At 35.9% G+C, this 24,297-nt stretch overlaps 1 protein-coding gene across 1 annotated transcript; it reads left to right on the forward strand.

Moving 5' to 3' along the window:
- Positions 1 to 3,193: 3,193 nt before the first annotated feature.
- GALNT3 (polypeptide N-acetylgalactosaminyltransferase 3) lies at positions 3,194 to 24,068 on the forward strand (the record flags this gene model as incomplete). The annotated part of the gene is made up of 10 exons (XM_082658312.1): positions 3,194 to 3,708; positions 7,929 to 8,101; positions 11,603 to 11,752; positions 13,758 to 13,992; positions 14,611 to 14,728; positions 16,163 to 16,363; positions 18,373 to 18,504; positions 18,709 to 18,810; positions 22,812 to 22,964; positions 23,838 to 24,068. 10 exons carry the CDS (start codon positions 3,194 to 3,196, stop codon positions 23,958 to 23,960), a joined length of 1,902 nt encoding a protein of 633 aa, XP_082514438.1. The 3' UTR covers positions 23,961 to 24,068.
- Between the last annotated feature and the right edge of the window lie 229 nt (positions 24,069 to 24,297).

Below are 24,297 nucleotides of genomic sequence, written 5' to 3' on the forward strand. Positions count from 1 at the left end.
TGGACCGGGGCACAAACCCACGTCCCCTGCATCGGCAGGTGGACTCTCAACCACTGAGCCACCAGGGAAGCCCCAAGCATGAATATTTTATGCAGAAATCATATTTGTGGGTAGGCCATTAGAAGAGAGAAAGGTGATCAGGTTGTATTTCATAAGTTGGGGAACCATTATCCTATGAAAACTCAACATTTTGGCCATCCTTATCTCCCTGGAACCTCTTAGATCATTGTTGCCCCATTAGTCTGAAAGTGTCCTGAATCCTAAGCCCTAGGATCTTGGGGGCATGACTACAACTAGCCTATTGGATTCTCTGCCAAAGTTCATTTCTGGTTTGCACTAAAGCCCATTGGACCAGGTCTCGTGAAGTTTACTTTTAAAGATCAACCACTGTCAAACAATTAACATCTCTCAAGGGTAAGATGTAGATTGTATCCACTTGACATGGATACATTATCTGACAATCTATTCTCCCTTGATTCTCCTTTGTTTTGTTTTCTCATTCCTTTTGCTCTTTCTTTCCAGTTTCTCTTTTTTCCTCCCCTAACCCTTAATTGTAGCTATTTCTCTGGCCTTCTTTACTTTATATACTGTAGGTGAACTCTTTTGTACCCCAAGACTGTCAAAGTTCATCTTTAGCACAGAGCTTTTGCCTAATTTTCAGTCCTATGTATCTTTTTGCTCATGGGAACTCACCTTGGAAACCCTGCCAGCACCTCAAATTTGTCATGACCAAAATTGAACATCCCATCCCAAATCTTTCTACCTATATTCCCTGCCTTTGTCAATGTCATCACTCTCCCCATCCACCTCCCATTCTTCTCTTTCTCTCACCAAGTCCTATTCGATCTCATTTCTTGGACTCTCTTGAGTCAGCCCTCTCCATCCTTCCTGCTTCCCTCAACTCTTTGGTATACATTACCTTTACTGGCGCCGAGGAACCTGTGATTTTTCTAAAACATAAATATGATTACGATCCTTCCTTAAAATCATTCAGTACTTTCCATTCTATTCATTCAGGACAAAATTGGTAGATTCCAAATTCACTGTGTGAGCTGGTCTTTAACTGACCTTCCAGCCTCACCTCCTGCCCTTTCCTGCCTGTGCCCTCCACTTCTGCTGTACCCAAGGATTGACCACATCTTTTCTTGCCGTATGCCTTTGCATCTACCATTCCCTCTCTCTCCTCTCTCTTGTCCACCAGCCTAAAAATTGCTTATCTGTCAAGATTCTGCTCAATGGTGTCATTGCTGGGAAATTTTCCCTAACATTTCTTCATATCCTCCATGTGCTTTCGTAGTCTCCACCATATCACGCTGCTTTGTGGTTGCCCGTTGAAGTGCCATCGTTCATGCTGACCTCTGCTCCTTGAAGCTTACCTTTAAGGTACCTTAATAGCCATAGCCTAGCACAACATTTGACACGTAGGAAAAGATATAACCGCAATTGTGTGGTCCGAAACTCCTTACATTATATCTTAAAATGATGTTAAAATCTTAAGAGGTCATTTTAATCCTTACATGAGGCTCTTGAAGCAACCAAAGCTCAGAAATATTGGAATCTCATTTTTATGGGCAAAACATCATAAATGAGGTCTCTGTTGGAACCAAAGTATCCAGTCTGTACTGAAAACATATAGAGCAGTCCAATTAGAAATAGTATGTAGAACTAAGTTTTCAAGTTCTGCCTATTTTGTTTATTTAGCTTCAAATTTTTTGCTAAAGACCAGAGAATCCATCTCAGAACTTGGTTTTCTTATTTTAAATTTAATAATATCACTAAATTTTAAATTTAGTGATAACTTTGGAAAAGAAGTTAAAGTGTTAATTTTTACTCCTATAGACATTTTTCTTAAAATGTGTTTAGAGTTAGGGAGCAAAGGCATTTTCCTTGCCCTTTTGTCTCTGCTAATTACTTGACTGACTATAATGGTGCATGGTATGTAATCATGTACTGAACCCTTCACAGTACATTTTTTTAGACATCATGAAGAAAGTCCGTCTTCACTGTGATTCAGGCAGTAGTCAATGTCCTCTTTTATTTTTCGTTTCTTTTGCTCCTGATGTCCCATACTAGGGTTTGGTAAACATGCTGCTCTGTTCTTAGGATCAACTGCAAGCAGCATTTTGTTGCACCAGATACTGCTTTTATAACTTAATGATCTCTATTGCCTCTTTAGAGACACTTCCAAGTGATGCTCACTGCCATTTTTTTTCTATTTCTTCTTATTTTTTTGTGTGTGTTTGTGTGAGTTATTGAAAATAGCTGTTATATTCAACAAGTGCTATCAAGTGAGCAGATTTTGGAGAATGCCAGTTTACTGCTTTATCATCTTAATTGATTTAGCTGAAGTTCATAGGTTGATGGTGAACTTCTTAAAAGCCACAGTTTTAGATGTATGCCTGACAGTACCTGTCAGTGTACCTTTGCTTTCTTATGGATTACCCCTTTCTTTACAATCAGCTTAATGAAGTTCTTTAGCCCCTTTGTTATTGAGCTAAGATTTTTTTAAAAATAAATTTATTTATTTATTTGTTTTAATTTTTTTTTTGGCTGTGTTGGGTTTTTGTTCTGTGCGCGGGCTTCTCATTGTTGTGGCTTCTCTTGTTGCAGAGCACGGGCTCTAGAGCGCAGGCTCAGTAGTCGTGGCACACGGGCTTAGTTGCTCCGTGGCATGTGGGAATCTTCCCGGGCCAGGGATCGGACCCGTGTCCCCTGCATTGGCAGGCAGATTCCCACCCACTGCACCACCAGGGAAGCCCCAGAGCTAAGATTTTTTTAAAAAAACTCAAAATATATTTATAAAACTCATTTATGCATATTATATGGCAGATATTAGGCAGAGTTAACAATGTATTTTTTACTGGAGAGAAGTCTCTAATATTTTATAACCCCGATAGATTATAGTTAATGATAGCAACTGTGTTCTTCCAGAAGTGTAATTTTCTTGAGGGCAAGATATCTTTGTATTGTTATTAACCATAAGAGTACATTGTTTATAGCTTATGTTCAGTTGTTGGCTGAGTGAATGAAGTGAACCATGCCTATAGGAATGAATAGCTACTAACCTGTCATTTCTGTTTATAGGTATTGCAATTTAAGGAAACCTTCTTGCCAGCAAATCTATGATAAAAAATATATGTAACAGAGGAAACTGTAACTGTCATTTGTCAAGTGACAAGCTTTTAATGTCAGAATGGCTCACCTAAAACGACTAGTAAAACTACATCTTAAAAGACATTACCATAAAAAGTTCTGGAAACTTGGTGCAGTAGTTTTTTTCTTTATAATATTTTTGATTTTAATGCAAAGAGAAGTAAGTGTTCAATATTCCAAAGAGGAATCAAGGATGGAAAGAAACATGAAAAACAAAAACAAGATGTTTGATTTAATGCTAGAAGCTGTAAACAATATTAAAGATGCAATGCCAAAAATGCAAATAGGAGCACCTGTCAGGCAAAACATTGATGCTGGTGAGAGACCCTGTTTGCAAGGATATTATACAGCAGCAGAACTGAAACCCATTCTTGACCGCCCGCCTCAGGATTCTAATGCGCCTGGTGCTTCTGGCAAAGCATTCAAGACAACCAATTTAAGTATTGAAGAGCAGAAGGAAAAAGAACGTGGAGAAGCAAAACACTGTTTTAATGCTTTTGCAAGTGACAGGATTTCTTTACACCGAGATCTTGGACCAGACACTCGACCTCCTGAGTATGTTGAAGAATATTCACTGTTTAGTGTTTATCAGGAGGGTTTTCAGGGGAGGGGCACTAGTTAAGGAAGTTGCTTGGTCTTTAGTCACTTTGAGGCAAAGAATCGACAAATACCATTTATTTAACCTGTCTTAATTATTTTTTGCTTATTGTTATTGAGGCTAGATTTCTATATCTATGTTTAGTGAGGCATTGCAGATGTGAAAAATTATCATCTTAGAAATTAGAAAACTGAATTCTAGATCTGACCTCTATAGAACCACAAGGAAATCCTTTATTCTTAAATGCTTTAGTTTTCTCATCCATTTAGGAGGAAATATGAGGTGGATTTTATGGGAAATGTGGGAGGTGGAGGAGTTGTTTCTGTTCTTCTGTGTATTGCTATAGAATAGAAATATCAAAAACTGTGCCAAGATTTTGGAGCTATGATAGTTTATGAGCTAAGTCATGGACTTTGTGGCTACTTTTAGTGCTATAACTACATTTCAGAATGTCCTGTGTTTTGTAACCTTTCTTTTAAGAGACAGTATTGTTTTTTTGTCTGTTTGTTTTTGCGGTACATGGGCCTCTCACTGTTGTGGCCTCTCCCGTTGCGGAGCACAGGCTCCAGATGCACAGGCTCAGCGACCAAGGCTCATGGGCCCAGCCGCTCTGCGGCATGTAGGGATCCTCCCGGACCGGGGCACGAACCCGTGTCCCCTGCGTCGTCAGGCAGACTCTCAACCACTGCGCCACCAGGGAAGCCCGACAGTATTGTTTTAATTACTAGTTCAACTGTGATTCTTTCTCTGGAGTTTTGTTGAATAAGCTCTTGTATTTATAGAGTTTTCTCCCTTTCTCTTCTGAGAGGCCAACATTGCTTTTCATTGTCACTTTGTTTACATGTTAATCTCAAATATACAGTATTTTGATTAAAATCCCCCCCAGCCCCCGATTCTACTGTGCTGTCTCTTTGTTCTTAGTTAACCGTCTTGTTATCTTTGAGGTAGTATTCAAATGCTCTATTTGAACTGAAACAGCTAAAATGAATTTCAGCACTTTGAAACAATCTGTAGATTTGTTAAAAGTGCAAGATAGACAAACTGTAAGCAAACAGTGCTTACATATTTTGCTTTCTAGTTATGAGAATTAAATTTATAAGTGAACCTGAAGAAAAGTACTTTAGTAGACTTAGGTCTATTGCTTCCTTCATATTTTTCTAGGTTTATGATCATGAATACCTGCTCCAACTATGAGTTCCTCAATATTGAAGCTGTGTAGATTAGATTTCTGTGGCTCTATTCTAATCTGTGTGATTCAAGGTTAAATTGCTCATCATTTTAAATGAATGTGTGAAGAAACAAATGAATGTAAAATATTCTAGTTGTTCTGACAGGGCATAGTATAGTTCCTTTTTTATGCTAATAGGTTAAAATGCAATATGGCCCTTTACTGATTTTGGGAGAGGTCTTGATTGAAAAGCAATTCCCATCACAAATCAAGAAGCATGATTTTTATTCTCTGACATGACAAAGGGAGCTCAGGATAAGCCTCTTCTCCAATATACCTTTGAGAAACTGCAGTAATATTCAATAATGTTAATCAATATGTAAGTGCAAAATAGCTATGCACACAAAGAACCTTTTTTTTTGGACAGGAATGTGTACCTAGAACTGTGAAGATTTAATACTTTCATACTTTAAATTTAACTTATATCATCAAAGAACACATTTTCTGAAGAACTGCTAATCTTTTACATGCTCATTAGAAATATAGATCCAGTTTCTCCCGAAGCCAGATGGTCTTGTGACTGATAATTTAAGCACATTTCTGTATGCCAAATTTTTCAAATGGTTTGACTGGGAATCTGTAATCACTTTGGCAAGTTATTTGAATTTCACTACTTTAAATGACATGTGAAACAACTTTTAAACATAAGTTGAGCATGCTAATTGTTTCAAAATAAATGGGGCTTATGAAATCATACTGTGAAATTTTATTATCACTTGCATTGATGATATAACATGACACTTTTACTTGATATTAGTACTTATCAGTTAAGCAAATAAATCCTTGCTTAAACTGAGGGAAAGCCTTGTGAGATTAAGGAGATAACACTTTATTAGTGTGAATTTTTTTTTTTTTTTTTTTTTTTTGCGGTACGCGGGCCTCTCACTGTTGTGGCCTCTCCCATTGCGGAGCACAGGCTCCGGACGCGCAGGCTCAGCGGCCATGGCTCACGGGCCCAGCCGCTCCACGGTATGTGGGATCCTTCCGGACCGGGACACGAACCCGTGTCCCCTGCATCGGCAGGCGGACTCTCAACCACTACGCCACCAGGGAAGCCCTAGTGTGAATTTTTGTAAAGTGTCATACTTTAAATCTTCAAAACCTTTTCATAATTCTATATTAAAACTATATTAATTAGTCACGTGGCAAATAAATATAGGAAAATTTTTTTTTTAAATCCCCAAACTCACTCCCCAAAATGCTTATAAGACAAAATTATAAATTTTTTTCCTAAAAAAGAAATACTATAGTATGGAGCTTTTCATAATTTTTACTTATACTTTTATGTTGGCTTATAAGACTTTATGTATTAAAAATACAAGCTTATATTTAGTCATTTGTTTCCGTGTAATTTTAATTCGAAGATAGATAAATAGGTAGTTTGTGTTTGGACTTTATTTTTAATTGATAGTTTATCCAAAATTCACTTTAGAATAAATCATTTGCTTTCATCTACCAGTGAGGATGAATGTGATTATTTTCTTCTGGCTATGCATGTATGTTACACTTTAAAATCATGATGGTCCTAGAAAGCAAAATCAGTTTCACCTTCCTCCTCTTTTCCTACTCAGTGGTGTTGACACCCTCTCAATATTTTATCCCTAATTTAATTCCTTTCTTATCACTACAAATATTTCGACCTAAAGACATCCTCTCAGGAAAGGATTTGAAACACATTCATACTGAGGTATGGCTGTAAATGTAGTAATTAATGAGAGTTTGTAGAATCTCTCTTTTAGGGTGGCTTTCCCAGGCCACCATTCTGGGGGCTCTGGTTTCACCACTGGCCCTGGCAGGGCAACCAAAGTGTGCTGGGCTCCTATCTCCATGAGTGAATGATTTACTTCCTTATCTTTGGGTTTGAACAGCACTGTTTGATTGTTCACACACTACTTATAGTGGCTTTTGACTGTGTAGGAGGATTTCATAGTCTGTTGTCTAAAATTGTACAACCATTTATTGTTATCAAAGGTCCAGTTATTTTACTTATTTATCTTTACCATAGATCACACATGTTTTATGTCCCAGCTTCACTCTGTTTGATTTTACAGTGTTTTGAAGCCCTCTCCTATATGTTATTTCATTTGATCCTCACCTCAACTCAGCAGGTGAGGGACTGTGGTCATCTCCATTCTCAAAGCCTGGACATTGTACAGACCCACACACACCCCAATGGCTTCATATGAAGATTATTTTCATTGAGGATGACATTGCTATCAAAATGAATTCAAGATAAATTTATAACTAAAGTTTTTAGTGAATGAGTAATACCGCTAATCAGTCAAAAACTATTTAGGGTCTCTCTCCTTACTGGAGCAAAATCTTTAACACAGCATGGCATGTGACATATGGTAGGTACTTAAGTTCTTGCTGAAGGAAATAGGATTTTTAGTAAGCAATTTTTTCCCCTTTTGGTTCAGTTACCGGTTAAGGAAATTGATTAAACTTAGAAAATATTACATTCCTAGGAAAGTATCTAATTTAAGATAATCTCTACAAAGATGAATATTCATTTAATAATTAAAAATTGCAAATGTTAAGAAAAATGCATGATTTCTACAAGGAAAGAAAAAAACTTGGTTTGTATTTGAGCAGTTACAAGTATTTGCTATTTTTACAGGTTGTCTCACTTCTAGGTTATTTTTCTTATTTAAAATGTTATTTGTATTTAAAATTATATTATGGAGAAAGCTTACAATAGCATGTTTTAATTCGTGACATGTGATCAATATCAGTGGACATGATCTCTGGGTGAGTGGTCTATTTGTAAGAAATTTTGTTTTGATCTATTTGCCTTTATATAGCATTAAGATCATCTTACATATAAATAAAGTATCCACTATCATTTCTATTGTTTTAAAGGTTTAAATAATGATAATTTAGTAATGGTATAGCTGTGAAATAAAGTAATAAAATTCATAATTGTTCTTCTACTTTGACTTTTTCTAGATGTATTGAACAAAAATTTAAGCGCTGTCCTCCCCTGCCTACCACCAGTGTCATAATAGTTTTTCATAATGAAGCATGGTCCACGCTGCTTAGAACTGTCCACAGCGTGCTCTATTCTTCACCTGCCATATTGCTGAAGGAGATCATTTTGGTGGATGATGCTAGTGTAGATGGTAAGAAAGCACATGCAAATTAGATTGTTTCCTAAGTAAATCCATGTGGCGTTGTCCTAAATCTATTTGGGTATATGGTGCTCTCTGTATGCCACCTCAGATCTTGAATATAGTGTCTTGGATGCTATATATGATGGATGAAGGGAGAATCCAAGGAAGTCCATATTCAAATATTTGGGAGTTCAGAAATGTGTGAAACGTGTGAAACACCATTATTTATAACTTCGTAGTCCTCAATATGAGAATTTTATTGTAAGACATAGTGGTTAAGAGCACACACTTGAGCCTTGAGTTAGGCTGCCTTGATTTGAATCCCAGTTCTGGTCCTAACCAGCTATGTAATTTGGGAAAGTTACTTAACCCCCCTATACCTCAGTTTCGTTATCTGTAAAATGGGGGAAATGCCATATTTCATCAAATTGATTGTATAATACATCATTAGTTTACATACCAGTAGAATAAAAGACCCTTACAGCCAATTAAACGAACATACCATCGCTTATAAGAAGTATATAATTGTATAGCTTAGAAATGAGGGAATACATTAGTACATAACTCCTAGGGTTGTTTTAAAGATTAGAAGTATTCATATAAATAATCTATTAATTAATAATATCAAAGAGTAGTTAAAAATTACTGAAGAGTTACCACATCCTGTTTTATTTTGGCGCTTTTAAATATTCCAATACCATTTACAAAGCTAGCCAAAATCTTTAATGAATTTTCACTTAATTTTATGTCAATAATCAGTTGCTAAGTTACACATTTTAAATTGGACTCACAAGGATAATCAGACAAATACTATAATTTGCTGAGTTTTCAAACATTACAAGTATTTTAAGTACCAAACAAATACAGATTATTTCAACGATTGCAAAATTTATTCCTGAATGAGCCCAAGTTTGGAACTAGATTCCTTAAAGTCAAATTCTAGCTCCAGCACTAATGAGCAGTTTCCTTATATCTGTAAACTGAGGATAACACTCTTCCGTCAAATCCAAAGCACCATCTACTGTAAGGTAAATCATTACTTTACAGACCATGGGAAAAAAAACCCCACTACCTATTAGATGACATGTCATCAATTAATTATAAGATGTATCCAGACTTTAGACGTGGTTGTAAGTGAATAAAGCATAACATTTTTAACCTAATGTTTCAACCATTTTAATCTTTTCTTTCCTAATCACTGTCTACATAAACATATAATGTTTATCTAATTATATCCATGTCAGAAATCTAGTTTTGAAATCTGACATTTTCATGTAACATTATTAGCCTGTTTCTGTTACCTTCAAAACTTTAATTTTAATGACAAAAATGGACTAGATACATTTTACTTAACCATTCACTTTTATTTACCCCTTAGCCTTACTATATGTAATACTACAATAAATATCCTTGTGCTTATGTTATTTTCCCTTTTTTTGAATTATATCCTTAGATAAGTTAGGAGAGGTAGGACTGCTTGGTCAAAGGGTCTGAGTATTTTTTATAATTCTTTATAGCAATCAACAATAGATTTGGAAAAGTTTTCTTGGCGAGGGCTATCTTTGAATAGTAGTGTAATTTGTCTTATTGAATCAGTCAAAGAACTACCTAATGAGTCCCCCACTGTGGAAAATGTGTCCCTCGTTACCATAGAAGAGCTTGTGAAGTAGAAACCATAGTCCCTGAGTTCAATTTGCTTAAGGAAAAGCAGCATAAATATGTAGGTAATCAGTTAACTGGTAGCTAAATCCCAATGATAGCAAACAAAATATAATTAAGATTTTCAGAGCATAGACCATGTGCTAGTTAGTTCTTGTCTTAAATGTTTTATTTGTACAATAATCTCTCATTGTATCCTCCTAACAATTCCCTGTGAGGGTTAGTCCTATTAGCCCCATTTTTTCTATTATCTCACTTTATAGGTAAAGAAACCGAGGTACAGTAAGGTAAAATAATTTGCCCAGGGTCACATAGCTAAAAGTAATGGTGCTATAAATCAAACCCAGGAAATCTGATTTCACGGCTTTGTGTTTTTAACTTCATAAAATTAGGGTGTGGATGGGGGCTAAATTTAAAGGGCAGGTAAGAATTTATAGGAAGTTCAGAAGTTGTGGATGAATAAAAATTTCTTAACATATGAACAGTGGGAGGGTTTATTGAAGGAATCTGTAGTGACTCTGTTTTAAAAATCAACTCCCATTAAGACCTTTACAATGTTTCTATTTTTAAGTTACTGCTCTATAAGTCTATGATTAAAGCAGAAATAGCTATGATTATATTTTTAAGACAAATTACAATCCTACTTGTCTTTCGGAGTATTAATTCTGAGGTACTTAGAAGGTGTTAAAAAAGTTAATCTGTTACTCTGAGACGATAATGTTTAGATAGGCTTATTTTTCCACAAAAGTTATTCCTGGACTCTTACCTCCTTCATGAATGTTTAAGCTTTAAATAAGCAACTCTCTTATCTGCACCACTGGAGAGTTTTTAAAAATATGTAATTACAGATAAAATCAACGTCACCTGCAATTGCCTCTGAAATCTGGCAGAAGCAAACATCTACCCAGGATGTTTGCTGGTGTTCTCAATATTCCCAAATCTTTTTGAGTCTGTGCTATGGGTCCAAAGAGGCCACTTGAAGAACTGCATTATATACTCAACAAAGAGTCAAGAATTCAATGGTGAACAAGCAGGCTTAAGACATTGTTTAAAAATATGGACAACACTTGATTGACTTGATTGATGTGTTTTTCTTTTACCTGCTATTTTAACTCTTGCCTAGTATGTATGTCATCCAAATTGGACTATGGGGTATCTTAAATTATACACACCCATGACTAAAATTTTGCCTGTTTCTAACCTCATTTCTGATTTACATACTCTTTTCTTCCTTCGTATTTTTACAGGAAAAAATTCTGTGTCAGGAGACTCTAGAGCTTTCAAAAATTTTTTGCTGACTCTTTGTAGAAATATTCCCAAACTGCTGTAGCCCTGGATTTTCCTACTCATCTTTCTCTCAAGATTTTGGTCTTAAATTATTTTGACCACTGCCTAAATATCAGATAATTTTTTTGATACTTGAAACTTTTCTATACATTTGCAGATTTAAATGCCAATTTAAATAAGAATCAAATATCTTTTTGGCCAAATTCAGTTTCTTTCACTCCTTTGTCCCTTTTCTCTGGCCTCTAAATGAGTCTTCTTAACTCCTGGGGCCTATTCCTTTGGAAGTGTCCCCCTCCAAACACATTGTGTTTACTGATATGACATGGGCAGGATAACTATGTGTGGTAATGTCACGCATTATAATCGTTCAAAAGTTAAGATCTGTATATATAATTTTTGTTTTCCAATAAGAGTTGAAGATATAATTTTTGTCTTAAGGATGGATGTGTACAACCATTAAGATTATGCATGTGGAGGACTCATTGCTCTGTGGTTTCTTTATTAGCTTTCATATATATGAAAATATACTTAGAAAGGAGTTAATCTTGATTTTTTTTCTTACAGAGTACTTGCATGGTAAACTAGAGGAATATATAAAACAATTTTCTATCGTAAAAATAGTCAGACAAAAGGAGAGAAAAGGTCTGATCACTGCAAGGTTGCTAGGAGCAACAGTAGCAACAGCTGAAACACTCACATTTTTAGATGCTCACTGTAAGTATACAAGTATAGACATAGTTGTAACATTTTCCCTCCCCCTCCCTCTAACTTAAAAGGTAAGGAAGCCTTTTCTTTAAATGCCTAATTGCATTTTCTTTAACATCATTTTCAGCTAGTGATTATAGCAGTGACAGCCCAAGCAGATTACAGCTCTGGGTAGGAAATTCCTTTCACTTATTCAAAGATCTTACGTCCTTTTGTTTGAGGCTCCTTAACTTTATGGCCTCCAGTGAACAGCTTCCCCAGCGACTTATCCATGCCTAGGATTTTTTCATATGCTCATTTTGTCAAAAAAATGTGGTTTTCCTTATTATTCTTGATTACTACACTTTAAAGTGAGTGAAAGTTTTGTTTAAGTGTAGTCAACCCTATCATTAAACTTTGTCCTAACACTTTTACTTTTTATATTTCAGGTTTTTTTTCCCCCCAAAGATTCACACACTCCTTTTTGTGCCAAGTTAGGGGTGCCCCTTTACAGCTTCTGGTATCTTTCCCATGAATGTTGTTAGTTTTTGTTGCTGCTGGGGTTTTTCTCTTTGTATTTTGATTTTTTTTCAGTGTCAGTGATTTTAAATAAAGTACTTAGACAGTATTTTTAGAGTCAATGTTTAATGTACATGTTAGGTATTATTAAAATGTCACTTATTCCCTCGAGCTCTAAGTTTAGTGAGTTTTACTCTTTGTGTGAGTGTTTAGCTTTGGATTGGCCAGCCTTTAGGTTATGTTTGACCAAGCAAATGGTTTTGAGCATACGCTAATTTTTACAGAAGGGCTTTTGGATTTGCTTGAGTCTCTTTAGAGCTTTCACGTTCAGTATTCTCTTTTTTTATTCTTTTTTTTAAATGGTAGAATGGGAACTGCCTTGTCCTGTGACTATTTTTTTTTTTTTAATAAATTTATTTATTTATTTTTGGCTGTGTTGGGTCTTCGTTTCTGTGCGAGGGCTTTCTCTAGTTGCAGCGAGGCGGTGGGGGGGGGGGCACTCTTCATCGCGGTGCACGGGCCTCTCACTGTCTCGGCCTCTCTTGTTGCGGAGCACAGGCTCCAGACGCGCAGGCTCAGTAGCCGTGGTTCACGGGCCCAGCCGCTCCGCGGCATGTGGGATCCTCCTGGACCAGGGCTTGAACCCGTGTCCCCTGCATCCACAGGCAGACTCTCAACCACTGCGCCACCAGGGAAGCCCTCAGTATTCTCTTAATACCCAGCATTTAAGAAAGGTCTAAAGGTAATCCAGGAGAGGTGTTTTCAAAAGGAAATGGCTGCTTCTCCAGCATTCCCTCTCCTGATCCAAAATTACAATACTGTCAGACTGGGCATTCTTCCCCTCCAGGCAAATGAGTCTGATGGTCCTCCTGGACCATGACTGCCAAACTCCACTGAATGATGGGAAGCCCTGAGTAGCATTGTACATGCCACATCTCCTGAACTCTATGTGTGATGTGAGACAGCCTGGCCTGGGGCCAGAACCCAGACCTTTCATGCCACTCCTCCACTCTCTTTCATTAGCGCTGGGCAGGTTTGAATGGTACTTCGTCTCCAACTGCTAAAATCAGAATATTCTGATTCCTTTACTTATTTTCTCCTAAGAACCTGTCAGAGAAATAAAGATTTCAGTTACTCTACCTTACTCAGGGAGACAAGTTTAAGTAAATCAGAACACTTCTGGAGCTAGGTGGTATGGATCAGCAAAACATCATCCTTGATTCATAGCCCATTTTAAACAGAAATACACAGTCTGAAACATAAATATATCAGTATCATTTTGCTTCCATTGTAAGGTTAAAAAAATCAGTCATTTCCTAACTATGCTTAATCTTGTCTTATATTTTTCATCCTACCCTTATCTCACAAGAAACCTTTAAGAAATCTCCCCTATATAAATGTTCAAAACACTAATGACTTGGTTATTCTCATTTCTCTGTAAACCCTCTTCCAAAACACAAAAGGAAAAAAACCCTGAGTGTTTTCATTGAATTAATTAAAATTGTATTCCTTCTAGGTGAGTGTTTCTATGGCTGGTTAGAACCTTTGTTGGCCAGAATAGCTGAGAACTACACTGCTGTCGTGAGCCCAGATATTGCATCCATAGATCTGAACACGTTTGAATTCAACAAACCTTCTCCTTATGGAAGTAACCACAACCGTGGGAATTTTGACTGGAGTCTTTCATTTGGCTGGGAGTCACTTCCCGATCATGAGCAGCAAAGAAGGAAGGATGAAACTTATCCAATTAAGTAAGATGATTGCTCTCAAAGTCTTATATACAGTTCAAGTATTTGAATATGTATGCATTCTTTGCTTTTTACAGTAATTTCTACAAAGGTAATTCACATTAACAAAATAAAGAATACACATATTCTGTATAGAAGGAATAGGAAAGTCATTTATATATTTATGTACTTGTTTATACATGATGTTACTGAGTAGGAAGTAGAATTAAGTGAGCTCTTATGTCTTCCTTATAATCATTACTTAAGAATCTTTTTTGTTTTTGGCCGAGCCATGAGGCCAGAATCTTGGTTTCCTTACCAAGGATCGAACCCGGGCCCCCAGCAGTGGAAGCACGGAGTCCTAACTACTGACCACCAGGGAATTCCCTTGAGAATCTTTTAAGTTTGGTTAGAAGACACAATAATTTTGTTCTGTTAGGGAAGGATACTTAAAGTTCTTCCTCCCCATCCCCCAAAACTTGACTTTGAAGATAGCATTTTTAGTTTTTATTAATCTATATAAAGCCTTGAAATTGTCATCTCTCTTTAATTTATTTGTACATTTGATTCAGTTGCTCTTAAAATATGTTTTTTTTCTTATTTGGTTTTTATAACAAAGTTTAACAATGGATTATTTTTCAGAACACCCACTTTTGCAGGAGGCCTTTTTTCCATATCAAAAGACTATTTTGAATATATTGGAACTTACGATGAAGAAATGGAAATTTGGGGAGGTGAAAATATAGAAATGTCTTTCAGAGTAAGTTTATAAATATAGCGCTTATCCTAAACAATGAAATATATATTTCTAGTTGGCTGATACAGATTATCATGGATGAATGTAGTCTTTACTTTTTGTGCTTTCTAAAATTTAATTGTTAGAAATTTTAGAATAAATATATTTCCTCTTAAAGTGTAACTTAATATATTTATTTATTGCTGCCAGTGTAACAAGAAGAATCAGTTAAACGCCTGTGTCCAGGCAGTAACACCAATTAATGCACTTGTAGCTACTGAATTCCAGCCAAGATAAATATAATTAAATCTAGTGCTTCAGGAAATTGGTTGATTATCAAGCGAGTCAGAATGGAAAAACATTTATGTATAATTTTAAAGGACATTGAACTTAACTCTTCGGATTAAACAAGCTTTTTTCCCCTATACATATTAAACGTTAATATGAGAAATAAAAGAAAGGTGTTAGATGGTCTCCACATATACGTATTTGATTTCATGAGTTCATTTTCTACAATGATTTTGTCATTCATTTCTTATCACTTAGGCTGGAATGTAGTGGAAAAAGAACTGAACTAGGAGTTGGAAGATTTAAGTTTTGGCTCTGGCTTCATCACATAATGGCAGTGATGATCTTGGCCAAGTTTGAGCTGCTTAAGGGCAGGGGTCTTGTTTTATTCATTTAAGTATTCCTAACCCCCAGCACATGTTGGATCTTAAGCAGTCTGTTGAACAAAACATATCACCAAGCTTTCTCACTTGTTTAAAAAAACAAGAGAGAGAGAGAGAATACAACCACTGCCCTAATATTAGCACATATTATTAAACATGACTTTTAGATTTTTCATTTATGGCAGAACAAACAAACGGTCAAGATATTTAAGTGAGTAGGTATTGATTTAGTGATTTGCCATTTTAGAGTTAATGCAAATAAGTTCTTTGACCCTCTATCTCTAAATAGTATGAAGTTTTTATAATGATCAAGTTTAATAGATTGTGCTTTGGTAATAATGACTGTCTGGAATTTGTTTCTTGATCACAAAATTGAATATACAAGAGATAAATAGAGTCTGGGCTCACTTTCTCCAAGTCTGCTGTGGAAGTCAAATGCAGAAGAGCCATTGGTCTTCTGTGTGGATACTAGATAGCTTGAATAATTTTTGCAAAAAAAAAAAAAAAAGAAGAAGAAATTGTGGACTTTTATGAGAGATCTGAAATCACTATTTTGTTAAAGTAATTTCTGAAAATGTGGGGGTTTTTGTCTCTTGGATCTGTACCATTTAATAATAGTTCTTTATCTTTGAGAACTTAAACTGAACTGGCAGTGAACAGAGACTATTTGTAAAGCTGCAATAAATCTCTTATTTTGTTTTTATTAGTATCTTAAAGGTGAACTTAAAAGCAACACTTTGATTTTCCTAAAATACTGTAAATTTAAACAAATATCATTAATTATCAGGTGTGGCAATGTGGTGGGCAGTTGGAGATTATGCCTTGCTCTGTTGTTGGACATGTTTTTCGCAGCAAAAGCCCTCATACCTTTCCAAAAGGCACTCAGGTGATTGCTCGCAACCAAGTTCGCCTTGCAGAAGTCTGGATGGATGAATATAAGGAAATATTTTATAGGAGAAACACAGATGCAGCAAAAATTGTTAAACAAGTAAGTTAGGACTAAATAATTAAATTACGGTAAAAATCCACAACAAGTTCACATGTCCTTTTACCTGTTTGAGTCAACTCAAGCCTAAAACATTTTTTTAAAAAGCTATTTTTAAAGCTGGGCTTTTGAACTCAAAAATATATAACTCATTGATGTCAGTTTTCTTTTTTCTTTCTTTTTTTTTTTTGAAAAAGTCAAGTAAACTGCATTTAAAAAGTTGAGGCATTCTACCTGATGTTACCCTTTTAATATGGAAGATATTTAGTTTTTGTAACTGCCTTGGTTCAGTATTTTACTCAAAGAAAATAAGATTAAGTGGAACTGCTTTTAACTGGTTTTAGGTGATGTGATTAGCACCTAAATCAAGGTGCTAAGTGACATTTTGAACTGGAGAGCTACACAGTGTCAGAATGGGGCAGGAAAATGAAACAGAAGTATCAAGCTTTCTTATTTCCAGTTCTGGTTCCACTGCTCCCTGGAGGGGCGACTTTGGCAAAGCCCCTTGAGACTGTGAAATGGTTATGGTGCTTCATAGGGTGGTTGACAGATTGGCCTGACATGGAGCATGTGCTCTACCACGTTTCTTCTCTCTCCCTCCCTGTCTTGAGATAAAATACTTGCCTGTCTCCCAGAGCAGCTGTGAAATAAGGAAATAATTGCTAACAAATGCATGGCACTGTGGTTGTTATTGACCTGTCCTAGATCAAAGCTCTGCAGAATCATCATGCCTAATGCATTAGAACTGAGTCCCAACAGTTTCAACATTGGATGTGGTAAATAAACTGGAGAGTTTAAGGACATGCTTCGGCAAATGGCACCCAACTCTTTGTAAGAAACAGTGCCGATTTGCAAGCCGGTATATATTGAGATTAAAGGGCATCAACATTTCGAATGTCATAAAGAAGGATCTGGTTACCTCATTTCGCTTTTTCTTTGGTCTCTGGTATCTCCCTGTCACATGTCAGTACCATGCAAAGTCAGAGCACTACTGGGTCAGATTGCTAACTTTTTACCCAGGGCCACCAAAACAAATCGGGCAGATTGTGTACTGCACAAAAGTGCTTGGCTAACCAGGCGAGTGGATGCTAAATACAGTTTATGCTCTCTTGTCACCAACAGAGGGGCAAGTGAGCCAGCAAACCCTTGTTTTTAACATAGGGCAAGTAGATCCATACGGTAAAATGCATAAGCTACCCAGAAATCCTTCAGAGTTTCATACTTTTTGCTAAAACACCTGGGTTCAAAACATTGAAGGTGGCAGAGAAAATATTTTCCTTAGTTGAACTGATAAGCTTGAATATTTACTTTTTCATATATTTAGGCACCCACTGTAAATTTTCTTTAAAATTTTGCCTGTACCAAATACCTTTTCAATTTTAGTGCTTTTTTTTTTTTTAAGTTTTCTTAGTCCTTTTAAATAAGGTAAAGGAAAATAAAATACAATTGATTAAAAACTTGACTTTTTCTACTAAAACATTGTTATTGTTAGGATATTATTAGAAGATAGTGTTAGGAGTAAGCAATACCCTTAAAACTAGAAAAAAATATTCCCAACTGTGTTGCTTTTTGTGGTCTTGACTGGAGAAGAGATATGTTACATGATGCACAGTTGGCACTGTTTCTCTATACCTGCTTTCTCACACCACACTTTACAGACCACTTTTGCGTATAAAACTAGGATCAGTTTTGGATGCCCCCACTACCATTTTTTGCCTTCAGCATTTCGCTAGGGATCTTTGTCCCATGACAGAGGTTTGTGGCACAAAGGAAGAATAAAATAGCACTAGGTCGGCACTGCAGTGGTCCTTGATTCTCTTTGAAGCCAGAAGTGAGCAGCCAGGCATACTTGTTGCCTGAATGAATGGTGACTGTAGTTAAATCGCATCTTATATTTTGGCCCAGAATTTTTTTTTTTAAGACCTAAATGTAAATACAAATAGTAGCATTCGAAGTACTTTATCAGTTCTGTTTTAATTAAACATCCGCCTTCACTTCTCATCTTTCTCCAGAAGTCATTTGGTGATCTTTCAAAAAGATTTGAAATAAAGCACCGCCTTCAGTGTAAAAATTTTACATGGTATCTGAACAATATTTATCCAGAAGCGTATGTGCCAGACCTTAATCCTGTTATAGCTGGATATGTGAGTATTTTCCTGTTCCTTTTTAGTTGGTATATTCCCTTCCACCAATATTTATGTGATTCAGAAAAATTGCTGAAAGATTTTCTGTTTTATTGCTTTTGAGATTTTACATTATTATTAACACCACTTCCTGAAATTAACTGCGAAAAAATATAAACCACATAGATTTTTAAAAAAATTTATAACTTGAAAATTTCCCTTTAGATTAAGAGTCTTGGTCAGCCTCTATGTCTGGATGTTGGAGAAAATAATCAAGGAGGCAAACCATTAATTTTGTATACGTGTCATGGACTTGGGGGAAACCAGGTGAGCACTGCACTAAAAATCCTCTCTTCTCTTTAGTACCTACAAACAGAAGTAAGTTGTTGCGCGTTTTTCAGAATCCCTAAATCAATTTTATGTTCCGGTAAACTGGTATGTGAAACGTTTTTAGATTAAGTTTGGCAATTCATATAGAAGTTGTAGAGTACTTTATTTTGATGGTTCACTCTGCCCCTGAAAGCAGTTTGAGGTTGCTTACCCATTTAGTAGAAAGGTAAATGAGAAAATAATAGAATAATACCATTTGAAATGAAAAACAGGATCTTCTATGTGAATCTTTGATGTTGCATGACTATTAGCATGGTGATTTTGCTAAATTATACGTAAAGGCTATATTTAACTGGATTTGACAGCAAATAACATCATGTTCATACTGTATTTTTGTGGTTCATGATATTAAAAGTTTGATGGAGATACACACACACACACAGAGATATATACAGATACATATATGTACATATATGTCGATGTGTATATATATTCATATCTTAAAATTTTCCTTACACACTATATATTAGAAGAAAACATAATTATATAAATAGTTACATTCTTTTAGAAATAACACTGGACTATCCTAGTAAAAATTAAGGTTTTGAGCAATGAGAAATATTTCCTCATTTGTAAAAATCTTATCACTAAATGTAAATACTTATAAATTTATTTCAGGCTTCTTCTAGCATTACATCTATTTTATCGTAAAAGTTGAAGATATGTTTTATACATTGTTCTGTCTGTTTTTCTCCTATCATTGCCATAAAGATGTTTTTATAGTTCTGTCTCTAAAATAATTTTTAAATTATAAATAGCATATAGCCATCTTTTAGAAATTTGGGGATGCTGAAATAATTCACATATTCTTTCAACAAGTATTTGTTTGGCGCCTATAATGTAACTCACACTCTTATAGTAGTGAAAAAGACAAAGTCTCTATCTTGTGGAGCTTATATTCTAGAAGGAAAGGAAAAAATAAATATGTAATTTTAGGTATAAAGAAAAATAAAGCAGAGTAGGGGGATAATGTGTGTGCGGGGGGGTTGTTAATTTTGGAGGTTCAGGAAGACGTTTTTGAGAAGGTGACCTTAGAGTGGAGGCCTGAGGAGTTGGGAGAGGAACCATGTTCCAGGAGGAGAGCATCTTGGCAGAGGACTCAAGGCCAGAGGCCCAGCGGCAGGTAAAAAGAGCAAGCATAAAGCCAGTGTGGCTGGAGCAGAGTGGTCCAGGAAGAGAGGGGTGGAAAATGAGGTCAGAGACATGAATTAGGGGCCGGGTCATATAAGGCTTTGCTGGCCTCGTTAAGGAACTTGAATTTAATTCCAAGTGTGACAGAAGCCACCTGAGGATTTTGAGCTAAAGAATTATATTTTCTAGTTTATATTTTAAGAAGATAACTCTGGCTTCTATCACCCTGACATAGCCATTGATTTTATTTTGATTTATTTCCTTTAAATGTTATTTTCAATCAAGCATTGCATTTAAACTAGTTTGGGAATTGTAGTTCCTTGAGTGCTAGATGTTTTTGAGATATCATCTAACTCGATCATTTCCTCATGTTCCCTTCTACTGTTTTGACCAGATAATGATATTTTTTTTTATAGCATAAAACTCCATTGTAACAGTATTGCACTATGCCAAATGAAAATAAGTATTTTGATAATGTGACTAAATTGACTAATATACTGGTGCAGTGCAGTTTAATTCATTATGGCTTTGTAACACAATGCTTTTCCTCTTCCCCTTTCTCTTCCAGTGTAGTTGTCCTGGTTCTAAGGTAAAATTCTCTCCAGTGTTCTCAACTAGATAATAACATACTCTTTGGTTGTCTAAGTATCTTCAACTATTCTCCTTTCCTTATAACTTCCATTTTAGTGGTTTTTAAAAAATAATATGAGTAATGTAAAGTTCTGGTCAGCCTTTCTTATCATCTTTGAAATCCTAAGGTTTATCTTTCTTAAAGAAGTACAGCCAGAGTGCTGTTTTCGTGATCTAAACCCATTTTTTTTCAATGTCTCCATCTGAAGAGCTATCAGTTATAAAAATGATATTATATTTATGGAATGAGATAAATTAAGCATGAGGCTAAGACCAGGGGAACTCAAGATTAATTCGGCTAATGTTTGTGGAGTGCCTACTCTAATACACATAAAGGGTTTAGAACAGTCCCTGCCTAGCACATAATAAGGGCTCAATAAATATTAGTGCTAAGACTAATAATTTCATTATTGAAAATCAATTATGTTCACTCATTTTTTCTTTGGAATGTCAACATTATGAAATATTTGATGTATAATGGATGTTATTACTAGATACACTGCCTGACTTTGGTCTATGGTGAAGTCAGCTAGCTACACACACAATTCCAATAGAGTGCTATGAAGGTTATCTCTGATGCACTATGGGAAGCCTGAGAAGAGTGTAATTTTGTGCATAAGACAAATTCAGGGAAAACTAAAGAAGGAAGGTAATATTTGAATTGGCTTTTGAAGGATCAAAAGGAGTTAGCTAGGCAGAAAAGGATCCAGAAAGATATTCTAGGGAGTAAAGCAAAGTGGAGTTACGGATACATATGTTCTGCATTGGTAGAATTGTGTGAAAGGAGCATAGTGTATAATTGGGACAATGGTTGATGTTAGACTGAAAGTGGAAGATTTCACGTACCAATTAAGAAGTGTGGGGGCTTCCCTGGTAGCGCAGTGGTTGAGAATCTGCCTGCTAATGCAGGGGACACGGGTTCGAGCCCTGGGCTGGGAGGATCCCACATGCCGTGGAGCAACTAGGCCTGTGAGCCACAACTACTGAGCCTGCGCGCCTGGAGCCTGTGCTCTGCTACAAGAGAGGCCGCGACAGTGAGAGGCCCGCACACCGCGATGAAGAGTGGCCCCCGCTTGCCACAACTAGAGAAAGCCCTCGCACAGAAACGAAGACCCAACACAGCCAAAAATAAATAAATAAATAAATTAAAGTACCCTTAATTTAAAAAAAAAAGAAGTGTGGACTTTATCTTAGCAACAGTAGTGATTGTGAATCACTAAGCAGGGAATGTAAGGGATCAAATCAATGTTACAAAAGAATAACTGGCAGCAGAGTGGACCAAATTATAGGAGCAGAAATTGGAGGTACCTGGAGGTATTGCAGTAGAGATTTTGAGTGCCTGAACAAAAGAAGTGAGGATGTGGAAGTAAGGATCGGTGGGATGGTAACATCTGAGAGGAAAATTCAGTAAGACTAAGGGGCTACTTAATTGGACATGTGGGGAGAGAGAAACATCAATAATAGTAACAACAGCTAAAAATGTATTGAATGCTTACCATGTACCAGTTATTGGTCTAAATGTTTTACATGTATTAAACCATTTATCTTCATAACCCTATGAGGTAGGAGTTATTAAATTACCCATTTTACAGGCAAGGAAACTGAGGCAGGAAAAGTGTCATCGTGTGCCCCCCACCCCCCACCTTCGTGCGGCTTGCAGGATCTTAATTCCCCAACCAGGGACTGAACATGGGCCATGGCAGTGAAAGCAGAGAGTCCTAACCACTGGACCACCAGGGAATTCGCAAGAGTACCCTGTTCAAATGTTTCTAGTTTAAATGAAAATGCCATTAATTGAGATGAATAAGAGAGAAGAAACACTTGTGGAGAGAAAGAGGTAGTTAATGGGCTTGCTAAACGTTTCCAGACTCTTTTCTGTGGCAAACTTATTCTAGCCTCCATCCTACCTGATAGCTTCCAATTTCTGACATGGGAAGGAAGACAATGCCTTCTTAATTAAGTAACTATCTGTTGGTGATAGGCTGGAGAAAGGCTATAATATCTTCTGTCCCAAAAACTCAGGTTACGATTCTGATACTTACTTCATTGTATTATTTTGGTGAAGTACACCTGACTCCATTATTCAGTGAGTTGCTGATTTTTTTTTTTTTGGCTGACAATTTTGCAACTGAGGATATAGAGTGCTCTCGTCAGTAACAGCATTCTTCCTTTCACAGTACTTTGAATACTCTGTTCAACATGAAATTCGGCATAACATCCAGAAGGAATTATGTCTTCATGCTGCTCAAGGTGTCGTTCAGCTGAAGGCATGTGCTTACAAAGGTCACAAGACATTTGTCACTGGAGAACAGATATGGGAGATCCAGAAGGTACCTCAGTACAATTAATTCACCCCTTTATGTAATTATTTTGATTAGCTCTAATTGCTTATCTGGGAAAATACATGAAACATACTATATTGATATTATCTGTCAGAATTTCTGTCTTTGTTAACTTTGTCATTATGTATGTCTACCCATGTGGTAAGAAAGAAGATATCTATGAATTAAATACTCTTAGGAGCAAAATAGTTATAAAATATCTTACAGCGTGATTTATGCAGTTCAACATGTCTGTGGATTATTAGTAATATTTGTTTGTATATGTTTTAGAATTTCTTATGATGCTTCTTGTGACAGTCATACTTTTGTTTTCCTGGCAGAGAAGAGAAAAATAATTATTTTTTCTTACCTAAAGTGATTAATTCTTTCCTTCCCTATTTTAATACTTTTTCATGAATCTAGAATTGAGAGAATATGTGAAAGGCTTTTTTTCTGTTTTTAAACATATGTTTTAAAACTTAGCTGGAAACTAACAGTTCCTACCTGAATATTGTTTTGTGTAATTCTAGAACACTATAAAACTGACTTTTATGACAGGATTTTTTAGAGTTTTATCACTTATATCAATGAAATATTTGTTATTTGAGAACTTGATTGAGACCTTTTTCTGCATACCTCTCTTCATTTATATAACACCTTCTGTGAATTGAACAGTGGTGGCATAAATGATGTTGCCTACACCAAAAACCAACAAGATTTTATCAGACATAGTAGATATTAGAAAGATTAAAAGTTAAGAATGGTGTATATTTGTTACATAAGTCTCTCTTTGGCTTCCATGAGACCATAAATTGTTTTTATATTTCTCCGTTAACTTTGAGTTTTGAAACTTAACGTCTGTTGTATTTCTTTTTATTCTAGGACCAACTTCTATATAATTCATTCTTTAAAATGTGCCTTTCAGCAAGTGGAGAGCATCCAAGCTTAGTGTCATGCAATCCATCAGATCCACTCCAAAAATGGATTTTTAGCCAAAATGGTTAAGTGTTCCTTAAAATTAAGGAGTTGAAAAAGGAGATATTCTTTCTTATAAAACTGTGACTAGGCATACACTGTAGTTTTTGAAAATTATGCAAAAGCAGCTAACTGTAACTTATTCCAAGTGCATTTTTCTTATTTATATCTTAAAATGTCTATGTAGCACCGCTACAGAAATTCCTTAAGTTTCCATTTCAAAGCACAATAGCTAGTAATACCAAAGACTATTTTGAAAAGTCCAGATGCAGAGGAAAAGATGTTTACAGTATGATGAAAATAATTTTCCAAGTAAAGTGATGTCCGTGTGCTTTGTACGCTTGAGAATATGCATAGCTACATTCAC

This window comes from Grampus griseus, assembly GCF_964374135.1.
Source record: "Grampus griseus genome assembly, chromosome: 7".
Classification (NCBI taxonomy): Eukaryota; Metazoa; Chordata; class Mammalia; order Artiodactyla; family Delphinidae; genus Grampus; species Grampus griseus.